Genomic DNA, 21,716 nt, shown 5'->3' with positions numbered 1-21,716 from the left:
AAGATTTTGCAAACACCTCTTTCAAAGTGAAGTGTGTAGACTCTCTCCATCATTTGGCCAATGCTTAGAAGATTTTCTTTTAGGCTGGGAACTAGTAAGACATCATGGATGAGTCACGTACCTTTATCTGTCTCCACCATGACAGTGCCTTTGCCTTTTGATTCAACCACACTTCCATTTCTCAGTCGAACTTTGACTTTGACAGACTCATCAATGCTTTTGAAAATAGTCTCATCCTTGGACATGTGATTGCTACATCCACTATCCAAGTACCAGCTTCCTCCCTTTTCTTTTATTGAGTCTTGAGTGGCATAGAACATACATTGTTCTTGATCATGCTCCTCTGCGATATTGGCTTGATGCCTATTTTTGTTATGACAATTTTTCTCTACGTGCCCAAACTTCTTGCAATGGTTGCATTGTGGCATATTACGGAACCAACAATTTTTCACTGCGTGGCCTTGCCTTTTGCATATATTGCATGGAGGATTTTTATCTATTTTGTTCTTAAGAAAATTCCTAGAACCTTCTTTTCTTCTGGAAGTTTCTCCATAATTTTTCTTTCCTCCATTTTCTTTGTTTTGGAGTTGAAATTTAAACTTTGACTGGAAGGCATTTTGAAGTGTATCTTCTTTATGCCTATACAGTCTTTGCTCATATGCTTCAAGAGAGCCCACAAGTTCTGTCTCTGATAGAGTGGACAGATCTTTGGTTTCCTCAATCGTTGTCACGATTGGGTCAAACTTTCGGGGCATAGTAATTAGAATTTTCTCAACAATTTTCTTGTCAAGAATATCTTCCCCAAAAGCTCTCATTTGATTAACTATTTCTTTAACTTTAGAATAGTAATCTTTAACTGTCTTAGACTCCTTCATCTTCAATAGTTCAAAATCTCTTCTTAGAGATTGAAGTTTAACAGCACGTACCTTAACACTTCCTTGAAACTCCTCCTACAATGTCTTCCATGCTTCTTTGGCAGTCTTAGCTCCCATAATTCTTGGGAAAATTGGATCAGTCGCTGCTTGTTACAAGGTGAACAACGCCTTTGAATTTTTCTATTTATTTTTCTTCAACTCTTTTTCTTGAGATGCATTAAGAGCTGAAGTATCTGCGGGAACAATGAAGCTTTCTTCTACTATGTCCCATAAATCTTGAGATGAAAAATATGTTTCCATTTTAACACGCCGGAAATCATAATTTTCACCATTGAAAATAGGGACAAAAGTAGTTGACGATTGAGTAGTGTTATCCATAGCTTAGAAAAAATATTATTGAAGTGGGTTAATAGTACAAAGGAAATTTTTGAAGTAGTTGGGAGGATTTTGGAATGGTAGGTAGGTAATATAACTACGCCCAATGTATGACTGAACGTAGCTCTGATACCACTGTTGGTAGTTTATTAGATGATAGTTGATAGTTGATAGTTTTTTAGAAAGAAGGCTACGTCATTGATTTCTTGGATAATCAATTACAACATACCAATTGTCTATTTATAGGCTCAAGTCACCAACCTCTTAATGGTGGTGGATGTTTATACATTACTTTAGATCTTTCTAGAGTTTTCATGATAGATTAGTATCATGATAGTTCTAGATTCTTCTATCTTATACATACACTTCTAGTTCTAGATTGTTCTACTATATTCATACACACTATAGTTCTAGGATATTCTACTATTTTCATACATATTATGTTTAAGAGTATTCTAGAAATTTGTAACAATTTCAACGGTGTCAATGAGATTCTTGGCAGTGGAGCACCGTCCATTGTCATCGAAGAGTGAGAGGAACCCCATGCACTACGGTCGGACCAACCAGACTCTGACTACATGAGTTCCGCCACGTGACAGCGGTGGAGGCAGAAGGTGAGGGACACGAGTGTGGTGGAGCAGAAGATGAGGGCGAAAGGTGAGGAGGCTGAATAGGGGAGAAGAAAGTGAGTGAGGTTAGGTTAGGTTTGGGTAAGTGCGTGAAATCAAAATTCATGAAAAACACATCCGTTTTTGGAGAAACAAATGTTTTATTTTTTGAGGTTAAAATTGATTTTTGAAAAATCGATGTTAACATGATCACGTTAACACCGATTTTTTAAAAACCGTTATTAACATCATCATACTAACATCGGTTTTTAAACAAAATCAGTTTTTTTACAACAATGTCACCGTTATTTTTTGCTAACATCGATTTTATTAAAAATCAATATTAAAGTAGCGATGTTGAAAACATTTTTTCTAGCAGTGTTCTACTTAGTAAAATTCTTTTTCTTGTCCATTGTGATTTTAGATGCTCTTTTCTCATCTCTTATTTAAGTTGTGAATTATTATTTTGTTACTCTGATATGCAACAACTTTCATGGTAAATGTCGTTGTCCAATTCTTTGTTTTGCAAATGGCCATCAATCACGAGAGGCTACTCATATTCACAAGCTAAATAAATAAGTGATTTATCTATTTGCTGCAAGATAGATTATACAATTAATTATATTTCTATGTTTGGAGAAAAAGTTACGTACCATTCTAAATTATTATCTGTGCAATCAATGATATATTTACAAAGCTTAATTGAGAGAAAAGCATACTGTCTTAAACATAAAATTAACTTCCTCGATGCAAATGCAAGTTAATAGCATATACAAATGCATGAGTAAGTGCTAGCTAGTTAAAGGCATAAAGATTGGTATCATGTATAGGGCTGGAAGAGCAAGAAAAACGCGTATAGGGCAGCTTTTATCTTGTGAGGCTCGTACAAGCTAGTGAATGGATCGATATCCACAATTAATATGAAGGTTTTGTAAATCTAAACAATCTCGTTGTGCCTGCAAGTTAAAATCTAGCTTGGGGTACATGCAAAGCTTGAAACACAATACTTTGAAAGGCAAGTTAAAAGTTGGTTAATTGAATGGGAGGGGGAGAATAAAAGCTTAAATTTAATTATAAAATAAATGAACTTCAATAGTAATAAACAACACCGGGAACTATATATATGTACCAACCTGAATGTACAGAACAACCCATAATAGAGCAACAAACTAATCAAAAAGAAAAGATGCATGCATGTGATAAACAACCAAGATATTTCATCCACATGCATGACTAAGCGTTTGATGGTTAGATGCATGAAGATTATAAGTATCATGTGTGTGTGGACTGTGGTGGGAGAACATGACGAAAACATAAAATGCATTCAAAATCTTTGCTATAAAAGAAAGATATAGGCTGTCAAGAACCAAGAAAACATACCTTTCCAAACCGTTTTGTTGAAAGAATGGTTAGATTTTGGAACTCACTTGCCACACTGAGATACCAAATTCATGATGAGATATCAAACAAAATCTAGATGTGAAATGGGAAGCTTATACAAAATTAAATTATATATACCTGTCTAAAGCCAGGCACCATATGACTTTATAATAAATTTCTTGTTCAAACCAATTATCTTTATGCTGCTCCACATTGGTGACCTCAGCCACTTGGTCATTATGCTGCTCACCACCTTCATCTTCATCTTCATCTTCATCTGCATCTTCTAGTAATGGAATAGGAGCATAAAGGTTCAGTAAAAGATCTAACTCGTAATCCTCCTTGTTAACATTTAGGAATGTTGGAAAAAAGAGAATAATGAGTGCACTGATCAAGAATGATAACATTGTTCTTGTAGGATCTATAAATGCTTTTTTCACTCTCAATTCTGAAAATTGTTGTTTATGAATAATAGCAGTTAAAAACCGTTATTATATCAATTATTATTTAAATATTAAGAAAACTATTATTTAAAAGAACAAAAGTTTAAGGAAACGGAAGAATCAATCTCCCTCCTAATCCTCTTCTTCCCCACCCCCTACATCCTCCCTCCCAAACCCCACTCCGTCTCCATCTACCCTGCATCCTACCTCTCTTTCTCTTCAGATATAAAACGAAAGGGCTTTTGCCTCATGCTAAAAACAACACACTGAGAGAGAGGGGAGATGCACCGCACATTCAGACTTGGCAGAGATGCGTCATAGCTAAGTGCGTGGGTGCATGTTGCGAAATGTTATTCGTAGTGGTGGGCCACACATTTTATGACAATGGCGATGCGAAAAGGGTTTGGCTATGGAGACAGCGGAGAAGGTTAGCGTTTGGTGGCTGTGATGTTGCTTGGTTTGGCTTTAATTTGAAGATGGTGTAGTGGAGAGTGTAACACTGTTTGATATCTAGCTCTGAAATATATTTTTTAAAATATTAAAAAATGTAGTGATAGTTTTCGTAATTGAAAATTGTTAGTATTCATAGTCATAAGGATGTCAGTTTAATTGGACCAAAATGAATTAATTGAGGAAAGCTTGAAAATTAAAGGGCTTAATTGAAATTTTTTTAAATATGAAGATTCAATTTAACATTTAAATAAAATTAGAGGACAAAATTGAGTATTAAGAAACTAAGACATGTGTGTCCTGGACAAGAATACCAATTTCTATATGATCATAAAAACATTGTTATACTTCTCAGTTAGCGTCCCCTTTGATCACCAACGTCTCAAATGTTGCATGTAACATACTTTTAAATAATTGAACTGTTTTTCTATTTATCCAAGAATTAAACCTTTCAAACACAGTGTTCATTTTTACTTCCTCAAGATTTCATCCTTGGGTTAAGTTATTTCATATAAGGCTTGGAGTGATATGCAAAAATATAATTTCTGTAAGACATTCCTGATTTCATACATTCGATACTAGCTTCTGTAGAATATATGTAATTTTATGAGCACACAACAACTTTTCCTCACTAACAAAATTGAATGATATCTGCATATAGGAGACAGAGATTTTGTGACTTGCAATGATGCATGGGGGAGCGGGAGAGAGATTTTCATGATAAATTTAAGGACATAAGGTTCTACAGCTGTTGATCATTTATTACATGAGTTCCTTAATCATGTTATTAGACTTTACATTTAAGAGACTAAGATTAGTTGCAAACTCCACGTTTGCGAACAAATCCCACGTTCACATTTTCATCCGTTAAGATCCGAGTCTCTTCCATTAGCCTGCATTAATTTGAAGCACAGATTCATTAAGAAAAAGTTGATGAAGTACTTCAATTCATATAATATATATTAGTATTAGTATAGATCACTAACGAGTTTTTCAAAGTCTTGTTTAGAACTGTGGACGCTATAATGACAGGCCCATCGAGATATCTTAACTCGTCCTTGATTCTTTCACCAATCCTGTTGTTGAGTTGCTCACCGTCAAGATTGATTGGTTCGTTCGAAGCCTGATAAATTTAACGCACCATAAAATGATAACTTTTAATTTGCTAATTAAGATTTAATAATTTTTGGCAGAGAAAATGAAATTAATTCGCAAAAGATCGTAGGACACTTCCATTGAAAATGAAATTAATCTCTCAATGCAATTTAATTTGTATTGTAAACTTGGAACCATGCATTGTGTCTATTTCTTTCATTTGTACTCTGATATAGGCAAAAATGATAATAATGAATTGAAAGAAGCATCCGTTATATTATTTTTTTCTTATTTTTAAATATTTGTTTTTAATCTCACCATAATCCATCCATTCGAGTCGCCATAGGATGGCATCACCGCTGTATATGCAACCACATCTACAAAGAAATATGCTTGTCAACTAAATTATAATCAAAATCCCACGTTGGAAATTAAGCTTTATTACATATGCTTCTGTAACGGTAAGGGTTAGAAAGAAAAATTGTGCTTACAAGAGAAAACTTGTTTTAATGTGTTGTATAATGGTGAGAACATAGCCTTGTGTGTAAAAATTCCCGCGGGACCAGCCTGTATGTATAGGAAGGTTGGATTTAATTAGTTTTAATAAAGTGAGTGTCCAAGGTGAGCCTTTCATGTTTATATATTAGTTAGAAAATAGAACAGCAAAAGAATAATGAAAAGGGTTACTTGAGTAACAAGGAGACCATTGCCCTTGAGCTTAGGTATGACAACATTCTCATAAAAGGATTTTGTGTAGAGATGGCTAGAACCTGATGAATTTGATTCATCTAGTTCAGGAAGATCTCCTAGGATCACATCAAACTTCTCTTCAGACATCTCTAGTTCATACCTGTATATGTAATAAAAAAATATATTCAATCCTCTACGTTATTTCAATTCATACATGAAAGAAAAGATAGAAAGAGGAAACACCCTTATAATTAAAGATCTCATGACTTGTAACAGCAGTTTTTTTAATTAGCTGTTTACATTTTAACTCGAGTGCAACTCTTCATTCCACTATATATGGAAGGAAATTTTCAGGAAATGGAAGTATATCTTCAGGTTTGTAATCAAACTAATTAATCAAAAAATTGAAACTAAAAGAAGAAATCGAAAAGAGTCATAAAAATCGAAGAATTAAAATGCTCACTTTGCATCATTGTATACAATTTGAAGCCTCTCATCTTTAAAGGCCGCATGATTTGCCGTCATATGCTCGCGGATCAAACCGGCAATGTTCTATGTATGGTTAAGCATATTAAACTCAGATCAACAATGTGTATATGGAGGACAAGATTTAGTAATAAAATCAGAATAATAAGTTAACAAGGGATCGATATACCACGGTTTCTATATGAACAACTTACCCTATCAATGTCACATATTATCACTTTTTCAATGTGTCTGTGCTTCAGTACCTCTCTTGCAGCAGAACCTCCACCTCCTCCCATAATAAACACGGTTTTGGGGCTGCTAGTGGTCAATCATTACTTTGTTAGATATGCAAACATTTATCCATATATGGGATAAAAACCATTAGAAGATAGATAGAAATATATATTCATACTTATTATGTGTTAACAGAGCGGGATGGACCAAGTTTTCATGGTAAATGTATTCGTCCAATTCTGTGTTTTGCAAATGTCCATCAATGACGAGTGCCTACACATATAGAGAAGGTAAATAAATAAGTAATTTATCTATTTGCTGCAAGATAGATCATATATATATAGATCATATAATTCTATGTTTGGAGAAAAAAACTAGTATTCTCTTTATTACCTGTGCAATGGAGGGTATATTTACAAAGCTTAATTGAGAGAAGTATACTACGTGTTAAACATAAAATTAATATCCTAGTGAAATGAAAGTTAATAGCGTACACATGCATGAGTATGTGCTAGCTAGTTAGGAGCATAAAGATTGATATCAAGTATAGGGCCTGAAGAACAAGAAAAACACAGATCGGGCTGCATTTATCGTGAGAGGCTCCTACAAGCAAATGAATGGATATCCAAAATTAATATGATCTCAATATATTATTTTGTCCGCAAGTTAAAATCTTGCTTGGGGTACATATACATACAAAGCTTAAAACACAACATGACTTTGAAAGGCAAGTTTAAAGCTGGTTAATTGAATGGCAGGAAGAGATTAAAAGCTTAAATTTAATTATAAAATAATTAAGAGAACTTTAAATCAAACTACCCCAATGGCATAAAAACTTGATGAAAACATAAATTGCATTTCAAATTCTTTGCTAAAAAAAGAAAGATATATGCTGTCAAAAACCAATAAAACGTACCTTTCCAAACCGTTTTGTAGAAAGAACGGTCAGATTTTGGAACTCACTTGCCCCTCGAAACTCCACACTGAGATATACCAAATTCATGATGAGATATCAAACAAAATCAAGATATGAAATGGGAAGCTTATACAAAATTAAATTATATATACCTGTCTAAAGCCAGGCACCATTTGACTTCTGAATAAATTTCTTGTTCAAACCAATTAACTTTATGCTGCTTCACATTGATGTCCTCAGCCACTTGGTCATTATGCTGCTCACCACCTTCGTCTTCATCTTCTTGTACATGAGCATTAAGGGTCATGTAGTCCTCTACAAGATCTAACTCAAAATACTCCTCGTTATCATTTAGAAATGTGGGAAAAAAGAGAAGGATAAGTGCGCTGATCAGGAATGACAACATTGTTCTGGTAGGATCTATAAATGCTTTTTTCACTCTCAATATATTCTAACAAGGATTAACGATTTTTCTCGCAAGTGTGAGGACCCCTCATTCCCTATGGCTGTTTTTATACTCAAGTCTCAAAATAAACAAGTATGAGTTGCTTATAGTTGTGGTCCCACAGATATCAGATTTTGTTTAAGTTCAGTGTGAACACAGTAAATGATTTTGACTAAAAAATAAATTTACATCGGCAGTTAGAGAAAAAAAATATTATTTTTATCAAATGAGTTAAATGATGTGTTAATTGTAGTATATCTAGCGTGTTTGATTCTCTTTCTAACGTCACCTTACTTAATTATAAGAGCATCTAAATCTCAATAAAATTATTATTTCTTCCGGTTTTTTTTTATACAAGAAATAAGTTTGTGTATTTCCAATGAAACTTATTTCTTTATAAAAAGGACCAAAGGTAGACTATTTTAGGCTAGGACAAACAAGAATTGAATCCAAATGTTTGCAGGCTTTTGCTAGTGATTACAATTTTATCATATAACTAGAATGAATTTTTTATATTCTTATCATCAAGTTCTTCAATTAAATGATGACATAAGAATGTATTCAACAATAAATAATTCCTATTAAAAATATGTTATATATAGTGTTTTAAATGAATTTTTATGTAATTAATTATATGATTATAGAAATTTGTAGAAAGAATAAAAAAAATTATGTGTGCTTCTTCCCTTAAACGTTTTTAGGTGTTTATTGAGCCCATAGAAACCATTAATACTAGTCATAAAAAAATGAATACTACATTTATTATACACCTAGAAAATATTAAAAATATTCTTTTTCACATTAAAGATGGGACATAAGTCAAGAGGATCTAATTATGTTGATTTAATAAGATGTGTATTTTATTATAAATTTTTTAACATTGTCTTTCATTCTGGCGGATAAAAAAAATGGAAAGAAAATGAAAATAATAAATATCAAAGTTAATATAATAAAGAATGAGAGAGAGAAAATGCAAGATAATTAAATCTTTAATATTATATTGAAAGAATCCCTTCACATTAAACTAATCAAGACTAAAACGCTTACAAAAGTCAAGAACAAAAAGAATGTCAGTGGTCAAAGGATCCACTCTTCATTATTTTACAGATTTCGACCCTTAATTACAAACCTTTCAAATCAAAATAATATCTTTTCATACAAAGAAAATAAATGTGTATGTTTCGTAATCAATTGATTTCATTTATTATGTTTATTTTTTAAGACACTTTAATTATTTTCATTTAATGGATTCAAAACATTTAAATCATTGCATTAAACAAAATCTCATCAAATAAATATTTTTTTTCTTTTGTGGACCAAGAATCTCGATTAAAGATTCAAAAACAACATATTAAACAAAAAAAGAAGTTTAAAAAAGATTTCACATTAACCAAAATACTATCATAAGAGTTCTTTCAATTGAATTAGCAACAAAGTATGTTATTAATTCGAGAAATTTTAACTTAAAATCTGATCTTGATATTTTAATAGATCTTAATCAAAGTGTTGGTTATCCTTTTTACTCAAAGATTCATCTTTTCAACATCCACAATGACATCTTCTAACCAAGAATCTGCTACTTCTCATGGAACGAATATTCCAACTACCTTTGCTCACTACAAAAAAGTTATCTATGCCTACACTCACTTATAGTGACACTCATAATTTGGTGTGGTAGAACTTTTACCCACGGATAATTGATGTAGGTATAGGTAAAACCCTTAAATTTCATTTATTTTTTAATTTCAGTAAAAACTTCAAAGTTCTCACACTCTCGTTTTGGTGATTGTCTTTCTCACTCTAAAGCTTCATGCATTCCTCCTCCTTTCCTTGATTCCACGGTTTCTATCGCAACTCACTGTTGGATATAAATGTACGCTTAAGATTCAATCCATCATATTATCAATTTTAGTAAATAATTATTCTTTATTTTATTATCATATTTATTGTTTTATTAAATTGTTAATTTGACAAGTTCTTGATTAAAATCAGAGGTTTGTTATCATGATAGAGATTATGATAATGAGAAACAAGTCTTTTATAATTTTAATCTAAATTGTTCTTGATCGTAAGATTATTGTGAATATGACATCAATAATCTGGATAAATCAATATATATGTAATGCTCTTTATTGGATAAAAATTAATAGATCTCATATATTAAATTGTATATATAAATGATGTATATGTGGATGTCATTATTGAACTAACTTAATTGATCATTCCTAATAGTTAATATTACTTTGATATGTCAATAGAAAATTCTCAAGAAAAAATATAATAGTTTCCTGTGACCTGAAATTATCATAGTAATTAACAAGTTATTTGTTATATTTTAATATTCGACATCTAATGTCTTAGGACATTAGTTGAATGAATATTGAATATGATTAAATACTTGTAGAATTAATGATTAATCAAGAAAGAATTCATAAACTTTAAATAATGAGTTTGAACTCTATGATAGAATTAAGACCTTGACCAGGACAATTTAATGAAAGAAGAAAAGAGTTTCTTAAGTCATTCGCTAATTAGATGTGTGAGCTTATTAGAGTTTGACAATAATACTATACTCTAGAGTTAACATTGAGCTATAAATGACGGAAGAAAATATTACATTATTCTTCTATTGGTTCTTGAAGGTAAAAAATATTACTTCATGTTATCTATCCATGTCTTAAGCAGTGTTGCTAGATGCCTACTTTGATTAATAAATTAATTATAATTAATTTACTACCAGTTTAGTAGTGAATCCATGGGGTCACACATGAACAAGTGTTCCAATCTTTACAAAAGAAAATAATTTATTTGATAATTAAATTAGAAAATTTAATTAAATCAAATACACATTGTACTGGAATGTTATTATATTTTTTTGCTAGCACCAAGAATATAATTAATATAAAAAGGGAGTATTATTTTATAAATGTGGAAATTGTCCATAAAACAATAATAATATTATATTGTTACATATCAGGATTAGATCATGTGATTAATTATGGTAATTAGTCATGTGATTAATTGTGAATTATCTTTGTCTTATATCATGAAACTTTTTAAAATAAAAAATATGAAATAATTTTTATTTTTATATAGATAAAGAGATATGAAAATATTTTAAATAAAATATTTCTTTTTTTTCTTTGAAAAAATGTCTAAATCCATATCTCTTCAACATTATACGTAGAAGTATCATCTGAGAGACAAAGTGCACCAGACATAAAAATTAGAAAAAGGATTTGCTCTTTAGAGTTCCACTCATCAAAGAGTTGATAGCAAATATTGGTCTCAACATGGATACATATAGAGTTTTTATACTATTGAAGAAAAAATTTTGTTGCTTTGAGAACGCCTCATCCACGTACACAAATCTATTTTTCTCTATTGTTGTTGTATACTTTGAATGCAAAATAGATCCTATTTTTCCAATGCAAGTGTTATAAACACTTATATGTAACTATCAATTGGTATTAGAGCCATGAGTCTTTTGTGTTTAAAATTGTAATGTGAAATGTGTTTTTCTTCTAAAAGTGAATATGTTTTTGCTCAGTGCCATCAAGCATGTTGCATTTGTTGTGAAAAAATATATGTCTTATTGAATCTGAAACATGTCAAGATGCATAGTCATTATATTAGATTATTAGATATGTGATATCTCTTGTTTTTGGGAAGAAAGTCTGATCCAAAAATAAAGCACATTATGTGTGCTCTTTTTTTGTTAGAAAACCTTTTATTGGCTTCATTATGAATAATAAAAAACATGTTTTATTAAATTATACTATAATGGTTGCAGAATTATTTTTTCAAACCGAAATTGTAAATGCACATATTGCGATATAAGTGATAGTTACATAGATGTTTCCTAACACTTGCAGCGAAAAAAGAATAGATTTGTATACCTGAATGCGCGTTTTTGAAGCAACAATTTTTTTTTTCAATAGAGTGAAGACTCTACATGTATCCACAGTCAGTTAGACTTGCTATCAACTCTTTGATAAGTTAAAGAGAGTATGATGCACTTTGCCTTAGGTATATGCATCATTTTATGTTAAAGAGATATGGATTTTGGTCTTTTTTGAAAGAAAAGAAAGGAAAGATTTTGTTTAAAATAATTTTATATCTATTTATCTTTGTAAAAATAAAAATTATCTCATATCTACAAATTAAATTTTATACTCCCCGAGTAGTCTAGATATTTTGTATAAAAAATAATTTATTCAAAATTCACATCTCATACTATATTAATTAATTATAAGTCCCTTAGTTATCAGGTTGTTCCTTGTAATAAAAATATTTTTTGTCACATGCTCCAATTTATTTTTAAATTACAAGTCTCTTGTTAGTCAAGTTGTTCTCTATAATAAAAATATTTTTCATCCAATTTATTTTCAAATTACAAGTCTGTTGTTATTTTATCTTAATTTATTATATTATTTTTCAATATTAACTTTATGTTTGTGTTTGAAAAAAATATGAAGTCCCTTAGCTCAGCTTTAAGTTCCATTTAAGATACTTTTAAATTCTTCAATATATATAGTTTAGTTGTGCCTGAGAATATAAAGACGGAAATATATATTCTTATGTTTGTTACAAAGTTTTTAAAAAGTATTTTCGGGTATTATTGATGTCTTAGAATGTTATAATTTTCTTTTTTACCTTGTTTTTTTTTAAATTGTACATGTATTCCCATTAGGAGTGAATAGGAAAGTGATAAATGTGAAAATTTATTGTCTAATACATTTTATTTAAATTATTTTAAATTTTAAAAACTATTCCCAAAAATATGAAAATGTAACCAAACATATCTTTTAAAAAAATACCTAGAAATGATATTTTCATGTTATATTCCTAAAAATAACATTACCGGAAATATAAAAACATTTCATGAAACAAACATCGTCCAAGTTTGACACCATAATAATTAATTAAATAAAAATTTGTCCTCACTTGGTCAATTGACTTAAATTTATTTATTTTTTTAAAAAAGAAGGTATATAAAGGCACATAAAATAATAGTAAATTTATTGATTTTAAGGATATTTCTATTAATGAGATTATTTAAATACTTAGAGAGCATTAAATGAAAATTGACTGAATTAAGATATCAAAAAAATGCACATAAGTAAACCCACTGTTTTTGAAGCACATTTATTTCTATTAATGAGTTTCAAAGGTTTAAACTCAAACTTTACGCATACAGGCTGGTCCCGCTGGAATTTTCACACACAAAGTTGTGTTCGCGCCATTATACAACACGCTAAAGCAAGTTCTCACGTGTAAGCACATTTTTTCCTTCTAACGGTTATGGAAGGAACTAAACAATCCTCACCAGAAGTACAACTAGCAGACACGGCCAAAGAGGGTGCTGACCAAGTCACAATATCTGAAAGATTTCGTGTAACTAACCAGACAAGGGGTGCTGACCTGACAAAATTGTTTTGGCCCTCTAGCACATTCTCTCTGCCATTTCTCCTTTACGGTTATTTACCAAAGATGCTATAGAATCTTCTTTCTGTTAGTGGTAGCCCTGTACCTGTTACCAGAATTGATAGAATTTTGGTTAACAGCTTTAAATCAACAAGCCAGAAGTGCTATATAAATTATGAATCATGTAAACGAAAGGCACAAAAAATAATAAATCACTTTTCCTTCTTCTCTTGTCTTGGAAGAACCTACACTACTACAAAAAGCAGTTTTAACATCGGTTTATTAACATCGGTTTTAGACAAAACCGATGTTAAGTTAAATGCGGTGGCATATTTGTAAATAAAGTATTATTCTTAACATCGGTTTTCCAAAAAATCGATTTTAATGCATACATATTAACATCGGTTTTTGAAAAACCGATGTTAACATCATTAGTTAACATCGGTTTTTCAAAAACCGATGTTAACGTATGATATGTTAACATCGGTCTTTCAAAAAACAGATGTTAATGCATACACGTTAACATCGGTTTTTGAAAAAACCGATGTTAATATAAACTTTTTTTTAATTATTTATATATTTTAAAAAAAACATATATTGCGTTATTAATTATATTTTAATTAAAAAATAATAATTAATAAACAATAATAAATTCAAAAGGTAAACATTTAAAAATTAAACTAAATTTTTAAAATGAATTTCGTAATTTTAATTTTATTATTTCATGATTATCATTTAAATATAACACACATTTATATAAATTATTTGATATTAGTTAATTTGAAAAAAAAACTGTTTTTAATAATAGAGTTTAACTTTTATAGAATTTTTATAGAATGTTGGTAAAATCAATTATATCGTAAAAAAATTAAAATTTATTACTAATATATTTTGATTTAATTATTATAAAAATTAAAAAAAATCTTGATAAAAAGGTAAATGGAGAATATTGTTTAAAAATTCTATGAAATCCTACTATATTTATGTTATCGTATTATCTTTAAATTAAAAATAAATTAAAATATTTGTACATATTAATTTGATTTATTGAAAATATATGTTACAGTGGTTTAATTTAAATAATTATAGTTATCTCATATATTTGTAGGATTTAAAAAAAAATGATATTTTCATTATTTCTAAACAAAATTTTCAGAACAAAAATAAAAATATTTTCATGAGACACGAAAATTATGTTTTAAGTCTTTAAATTTAGAGTTAATTATAATCCACATGTAATTTATTTTTATTACATTTGTCATTTTTTTATTATTTTTAACCACATTTGTTAATTATGTGAATTTTTTGTTAATAAATTTAATAAAAAAATCATTTAGGAAAGAAGAAACCAAGAAAAAGAATTATATTTAAATAGTGATGAATCTTTAAAAGAGTAATTAAATTAAAAAAAGTTAAAAGTAAATGTTTTAAAATATTTTTTTAGCTGATGAAAGAAAAATTTAAAAATTAACTAAAATAGTATGTCAAGACTTATTTCGAATACACTTGACAACGCATTGCCTTATGACTTATGTGATGCGTCGAGGAAGACAATGTCGAAAAATAATATTACAACATAAATTTTTGCATCAATTTAATAATATGAAAAAATTCTCTATAATCAAACAATTTTCTATGCACGTATAGAAAAATTGTCACGCTAAGCTTACTATAAATAACAATTAATATTTATTATCAAATAATAGTGTAAAAATAATTTATACTATCTATATATGTATAAACTATTTGCTCTTAAAATTTAAAACAAAAGAAGGAAGATTAAACTCTTGTGAGAGCACGGGAAATAAAAGTATATAACTGAGTCAAAGGATGTATGTTTAGAGACAAAGGATGCATGCTTAGAGAGTTATTATGAAAATTTAAATGTCCAACATAGGTATATTAAACTAATAATTAATCTACACATTAAGGAAATTACTATGGGAAATTACTATGGTATATTGGTAGTGACATGAAGATAATATGTAATAATACGGTGAGTTATTAACTATTTGTTAAATAATGATTTTATACTAAATGTTCGAAATTATAATATTCTTTTTGGTATGAAATGTTTAGAATTATTTTTATAACGAGTATCATGCCAAAAAAACATGATGGATATTAATTTAATATATATAATATTCGTTTATTAAAAACGTCAACATGTTAAAGTTTTACTTTATTTACAAAGCATTCTCAAAATTAATTGTATACTAAATTTATATATAAATAAATAAAAAATCTAAGGAAACTACAACTTGGGGATTTGCTACGGTTAAGGGGTCCACAACAAGCATGCTTCTCACATTACAAATGTGTTACTGGCTTATATTTTAGGATTATATTTTAGGAAAAATAAAAAGGCAAATAAAGTGACCATGATGATAAAATAACACTCAGACGTGCATACGAATTCTTTTAATTTATAATTGTTGATAATTAAATTATCGATACCAAAATAGTTTTTTAAATAAGTAAAGAAACCCGATGTTTTGCATCTTAAACGGGATGTAGTAGTGTAGCTGTTTTAGGGCCACCAAACGGAAGGGGCATGAAAGGAGAGATAATGTATTTTTTGAAATAATTAGCATTCTATTTATCATAAATAATTAAATAAAAGAGATAGAATTATTCAAAATAAGATACATAATCATTATGTTTATGTTTTTTTGGGTGCATAATCATTACCTTTGTGAATTTAATATAAGAAGTCGATATTTAAAACTTAAAATTCAATACTACATATTTAAATTATATTTCAATTAAATTTCAATAATAATTTTTGAAGAAAAAAATAGTATCCTTAATATAAAAGGAGTTACGTAGTTTAATAAAAAAATAATTGTTAAAAAATTATTCAATTAAAAAAATCAAATCATATTTTCTTTTCTTATATATTATTATCCACACATTTCCTTCTTTTACATTAATGGCCATTAATGGCTTTATCTAAAATACTATTTCAGTATATAATACATTTACCTTCTCTCATATAAGAATTTGTGTGAAAAATAAATCACTCACTCACTTTTTAGTATAATAATCATAAATTATATAAAGGGAATTGATAAAAGCCAACTTATTATTATTATATTAATTAATTAATTGTATAGAAGTAATGCAATTCTATAGTTTAGTGGCAAAAGGGCGTGAAACTTCCAGATCTATATTTGGAAACTATCAAAATTCTATTACGGATACGGTTCTAATACGGATTTAATTATTTTCTGAATTTTTAAAATTAAAAAAATCCTGAAAGGATAGGGAACACGTTATTCCCTCTTCAGTCTCTCCGTTCTTTCACGCGACTTCCCTCTTCAACAACGCCACTCCCTTTATCACACCGGAGGCACGACGGAGGTGACGACCGGAGGACGGCGCTTCCTACTGTTTGTGTAGCTTCAATGCCTTACTTTGGCTTCATTGATGAAATATGGGAGCTTAACTATGTCAAATTTACTGTTTGTGTTTTCAAATGTAAGTGGGTTGACAGCAACATCGGTGTGCGGACTGATGATGTAGGATTTACGTTGGTAGACTTAAAGAAACTAGCTTACCAGAATGACCCTTTCATCATGGCAGAACAAGCTAAGCAAGTATTTTATGTGCAAGACCCTTGTGATGAAAGGTGGTCTGTGGTTCTAAACGGGAAAACAATTGGTGTTAATGTAGAAGATGATGATTCATACATGGACACTTATGTTAGTCCTTTGTCTACACAAATGACTTCTAACAACGTCGGAGAAGAAGAAGCTGACGACGTTCATGCTAATCGTAATGATCATGATGAAGGAGAATTAATTAACATCGTCTAACGTAATTTTCTAATATAATATTTCATTTCGGTACATTCATTTACATAACTCATACAGTGTTTTTTGATAATATTAACTAACTCAACTTTTTCTCTTTAAAGGACCATGGCTACTCCACTTGCCTCGCCTCCTCCTCCTGTAGACGCTGATGCATCTCCATGTACATTGAAGCGGACACGCAAGGCGACACGACTACGATCATTGGCCACAAGACCACCTGGGGCAGAAAGACCTGTGGTCAACGTCGATCCTGCTACCGGCAAGGTCGACGGTCCCCACAAGAAGAAATTAAGAACATATTTGGGGATTGTCGCTCGTGATAAGGTCGACGTGACATATGACACCTAGAAGGAAGTCCCTACTGCTCAGAAGGATTTGATATGGGAGGATATTCAGGTATTTGAGTTTTCTTCGTTGATTTTCTTTAATAGTCTAAATTTGTTATTTACTTACAATAAAACCTAATTTATTGTTTGTCAGGCGGAATTTCAAATCCCTGAAGCTTCTGACAGTAGGACAAAGAAGAAAATTCTTCAGATTGTCGGCGAGCGCTGAAGGCAGTTTAAATCTGACTTGACTAGGAAATGGGCACTTGCAGTCGACAAGGACGGTGCGGACGACATTGTCTGTGAAAAATATGGCATTAGCAAGGAGAAATGGACTCAGTTTTGTCAGACCCACAGAGACCCCTCATGGGAGGTATGTACTTTGTCATTTTAGTTGTTTTCCACAACAAAATCACTTCTTATAATTTATTGTAATAATCATTTTCATTAATGTTAAACTTTTGCAAGATGTACAGAAAAAGGCACAAGCCTCCCAGAAGCAAAACACTGCCCCCCACGTATTGTCTTGTGGGGGTTATGAATATTTAGAAGAAAAGCTCATGGCTGAGAAGACAAAGAAAAGACTAGAAGAAACTGCCCAGTCTGGAAGCACTGAGGGCATCATTGACCCTCCATCTCCCATCAGACGCCACGTGAAATGGAAGATGGCCCGCACGAAGAAAACTGGACAGATGACGTCTGAGGCAGCAAAGGAAATAGCTGACAGGATTGTAAGTCATTTTTAATTAATAATTGTAATTATCTTTGTGTATTTTGTGAATTCCTTGGACAAATATGTGTTCGGTACAGGATTCTTTGGACGAGCAGGCGTCACAGGGATCGTTCGTCCCCCATGGACGTCAGGATATCCTGACTGCTGCCATTGGGCGACCAGAGCACCCTGGCCGTGTTCGTGCTGTTGGAGCCGGTGTCACCATAAAGCAATACTAAGGATCACCTTCATGAACATCCCGCAGTTCTTCATCCATGCCTCTTGAAGACCTAGAATAGCTGACCCAACAAATCAGAGACCAACTGGAGGAGTCAATCACAGAAAAAGTGACTCGAAAGATGATGGAATCCTTCAGCCAGATGCAGTCCCAGTTTCAGTCTTAGATGCAATCACAGGGAATTGCACTACCTCCAGAGCCAGAGGTTGGTCCCTCAGGTCCTCGTGTCAGCACAAAGGAGAGTTGTGTTGCTCCCTCAGGGAACGATCCAGGGACGGGTGACTCAGACAAATGCGGCCTATATATTGAAGAAAATCCTTCCCGCTTGGTTGCCCTAGGAAGACTTTACGAGGGATCCACAACAGTTCACAACATCCCTTTGTTGCATGGCCAAGTCAAGGTTGGTGTTGAGGAGGTTAAAGATACAGAGGCTCTCGTTCCTGTACCCACTGACGAGGTTACCTTAGTGGGGCATGCACTTAACACTTTCCTTGCTTGGCCAACACATCTTGTGAAGCGTTTATCAGAACAGGTATTTTACTCTGATTATAAGTTTATTTTTTTCAATTAATTTGTTCACTGTAATCAAAACTTGCTAATTAACTATGTTTTATCAATAGGCAGCTGTGTCTCCAGCAAAACCTCCAGAAAGCCCGGATGAAGAGGTCGATGATCCCCTGTACCTGATGACATTGACCATCCCACAAGTGTTTTTGAAGCCGCTCCAGGTTATGTGGGATGCTACCATATTCGGGGTGTTTAATCAAAACTTCCCGTTGTATATAAAGCACGAAGATCTCTCTGAAATTGCACATGGTGGTCAATGTCTCAGCATATTTGTTATACAGTTGTAGATTCTGTAAGTCATTTTAGATTACTATTATTTACCAAAGTAATTGTTTTAAATTCATACATAATTAACTTTGACTTAACAACACAGCCATCTGACTGAGACAAGTGTGCGAGCGGGGAATTTTGATGTGTATGGATTCCTCGAGCCACAGTCCATTCAGAGATCTGGGCAATCACAATTTGAATCCGAAAGTTACATCAAGAGTTGGATACAGAGTTCAAAACGAGATGTTTACCTTGGAGCCTATCTGAATAGGTAAGTCAAACACAATAATTGAATTTAAATAATCTATACTACTACAATAACCCATATTCGTCTCTACTGCAGTGGACACTGGCCAATGGTCGTCATTCTACCTAAGGAAAACCTAGTTGTCTGGTTTTGTTCTTTGCATAACAGGCCAGACAACTACCTTAAGGGAATAATTAACAGGTCAGTACTGTTTTCAATACATTTTCATTGGCATAACTCAACAACATCAATATTTTAATGTTCCTTATATTCAACACTAGTGCTTTGAAAGGACTTGATGATACTCCACAACCGAAATCCAAGGCTGCTGCTAGGTGGATTGTTGTTAAGGTACGTGATTTAAATAAAAGTTCTACTTATATATATTTTATGTGTGTGTACACTAATTGTAGTTAACGTTTAATTAATATCCAAATTTCATTATGTATTTAGTGTAATAGACAAAAAGGAATCACTGAATGTGGCTACTACGTGATGCACTGGATGTCCACGATAATCTTAGGATCTTTCAGGAATAATTGGGAGACGGTAATTGTTTATTACAAACAAATTTGGTTTTTTTTATAATTGTTATTACATTTAATTTATTTTTTTATTTGATCATGCAGTATTTTAATGAAGTTAGACCATTGGAAGCAGAGAGATTCAAGGCACTTCGCATACAGTGGGCACAGTATTATCTAAAAGTTAGAAATCAAACATAGGATGTTAGGCAACTATGTAACTTTAGGTTAATTAATTAGTTTACGTACTTTGCATTACATTTTTTACAATTGTTGTTTCATCTTAACATTAAACAACCTTTGTTGATAGCTAGTTTTTTGCTAAAATCTATTTGAAAACTGAATACAAATGATATATGTTGTGTGCTGTGTGGTCTGATTTTAAATTTACAGGTTAAATTTTGGTTTTTTTGTAAAAACAAAGACATTATATAAAAAAATTCCTGAAAACAACATCGGTTTTTTATAAAAAAAAACTGATGTTAACTGTCAATAGCAACACATTCGTTAACATCGGTTTTTTGAAAAAACCGATGTTAACTGTCAATAATAACACATTCGTTAACATCGGTTTTCTGTAAAAAAAACCGATGTTAAAATTCAATAGTAACACATTCGTTAACATCGGTTTTTTATAAAAACCGATGTTAACATGGGTTAACATCGGCGTTAACATCGGTTTTTATAAAAACCGATGTTAACTGTCAATAGTAACACATTCGTTAACATCAAAAACCGATGTTAACTGTCAAAAATAACACATTCGTTAACATCGGTTTTTTACAGAAAACCGATGTTAACGAAGGTTAACATCGGTTTTCTGTAAAAAAACCGATGTTAACTATCAACAGTAACACATTCGTTAACATCGGTTTTTTGTAAAAACCGATGTTAACTTTCAACATTAATATACATTTTCTGGGTGTAATTCATATTAGCAACATCGGTTATTTATATAACCGATGTTGGTAATTTTACATTAACATCGGTTTTTCAAAAACCGATGTTAACGATAATACTATCAACGTCGGTATTTTCAACATCGGTTGAAAAACCGATGTTGAAAGTCATAAATAACCGATGTAGAAAGCATATTTTCTAATAGTGCTAGCCCTCGAAGCCTAGGACCCCTTGAGCTTATTCTCGGCTCATGACACTAACCCTTGCCACTATAGAAGCATATATATAATAATGCTTAATTTACAATATGTGGTTTTGGATATTAATTAGTTGATAAGCATATTTCTTTGGACTCTTGTGTAGATGTGGTTGCATATACAGTCGTCGTGCCATCCTATGACGACTCGTATGAATGGATTATAGTGAGATTAAAAACAATTGTTTAAATAAAAAAATAAATATAACATGCTTCTTTCATTTCCTTCCTATGATTTATGTGTATGTCAACGCACAAATTAAAGAAATAGATACAATGTATGGTTACAAGTTTATAATACTGTGAATGTATGTATACATGATTTTGATGATGTCAAAAGAAGAATTAAACAAGGCTCATTTTGCTTCAAGATTAATACAAGATTGTTTCAACAAACAAAGCCTTGATTTAAGATTTCTTCAAGATCAAGCCTTGCCTCACAATGAAAGGTT

At 31.1% G+C, this 21,716-nt stretch overlaps 2 protein-coding genes across 2 annotated transcripts; one reads left to right on the top strand and one right to left on the bottom strand.

The window, feature by feature from the left end:
* Positions 1 to 4,771: 4,771 nt before the first annotated feature.
* On the bottom strand, positions 4,772 to 8,002 carry LOC114386651 (thermospermine synthase ACAULIS5-like). The gene is made up of 10 exons (XM_028346686.1): positions 7,687 to 8,002; positions 7,535 to 7,601; positions 6,797 to 6,891; positions 6,597 to 6,699; positions 6,380 to 6,468; positions 5,914 to 6,076; positions 5,718 to 5,793; positions 5,545 to 5,603; positions 5,118 to 5,254; positions 4,772 to 5,024 (listed from the first exon to the last, which is right to left on the bottom strand). Exons 1-10 carry the CDS (start codon positions 7,938 to 7,940, stop codon positions 4,946 to 4,948), a joined length of 1,122 nt encoding a protein of 373 aa, XP_028202487.1. The 5' UTR covers positions 7,941 to 8,002; the 3' UTR covers positions 4,772 to 4,945.
* A 10,598-nt stretch (positions 8,003 to 18,600) lies between these two features.
* On the top strand, positions 18,601 to 19,354 carry LOC114385890. The gene is made up of 2 exons (XM_028345932.1): positions 18,601 to 19,032; positions 19,121 to 19,354. Exons 1-2 carry the CDS (start codon positions 18,667 to 18,669, stop codon positions 19,352 to 19,354), a joined length of 600 nt encoding a protein of 199 aa, XP_028201733.1. The 5' UTR covers positions 18,601 to 18,666.
* The last annotated feature ends 2,362 nt before the right edge of the window (positions 19,355 to 21,716 follow it).

The sequence above is a fragment of the Glycine soja genome, chromosome 15 (assembly GCF_004193775.1).
Source record: "Glycine soja cultivar W05 chromosome 15, ASM419377v2, whole genome shotgun sequence".
Classification (NCBI taxonomy): domain Eukaryota; kingdom Viridiplantae; phylum Streptophyta; class Magnoliopsida; order Fabales; family Fabaceae; genus Glycine; species Glycine soja.
This window is presented reverse-complemented; position numbering and strand designations above follow the sequence as displayed.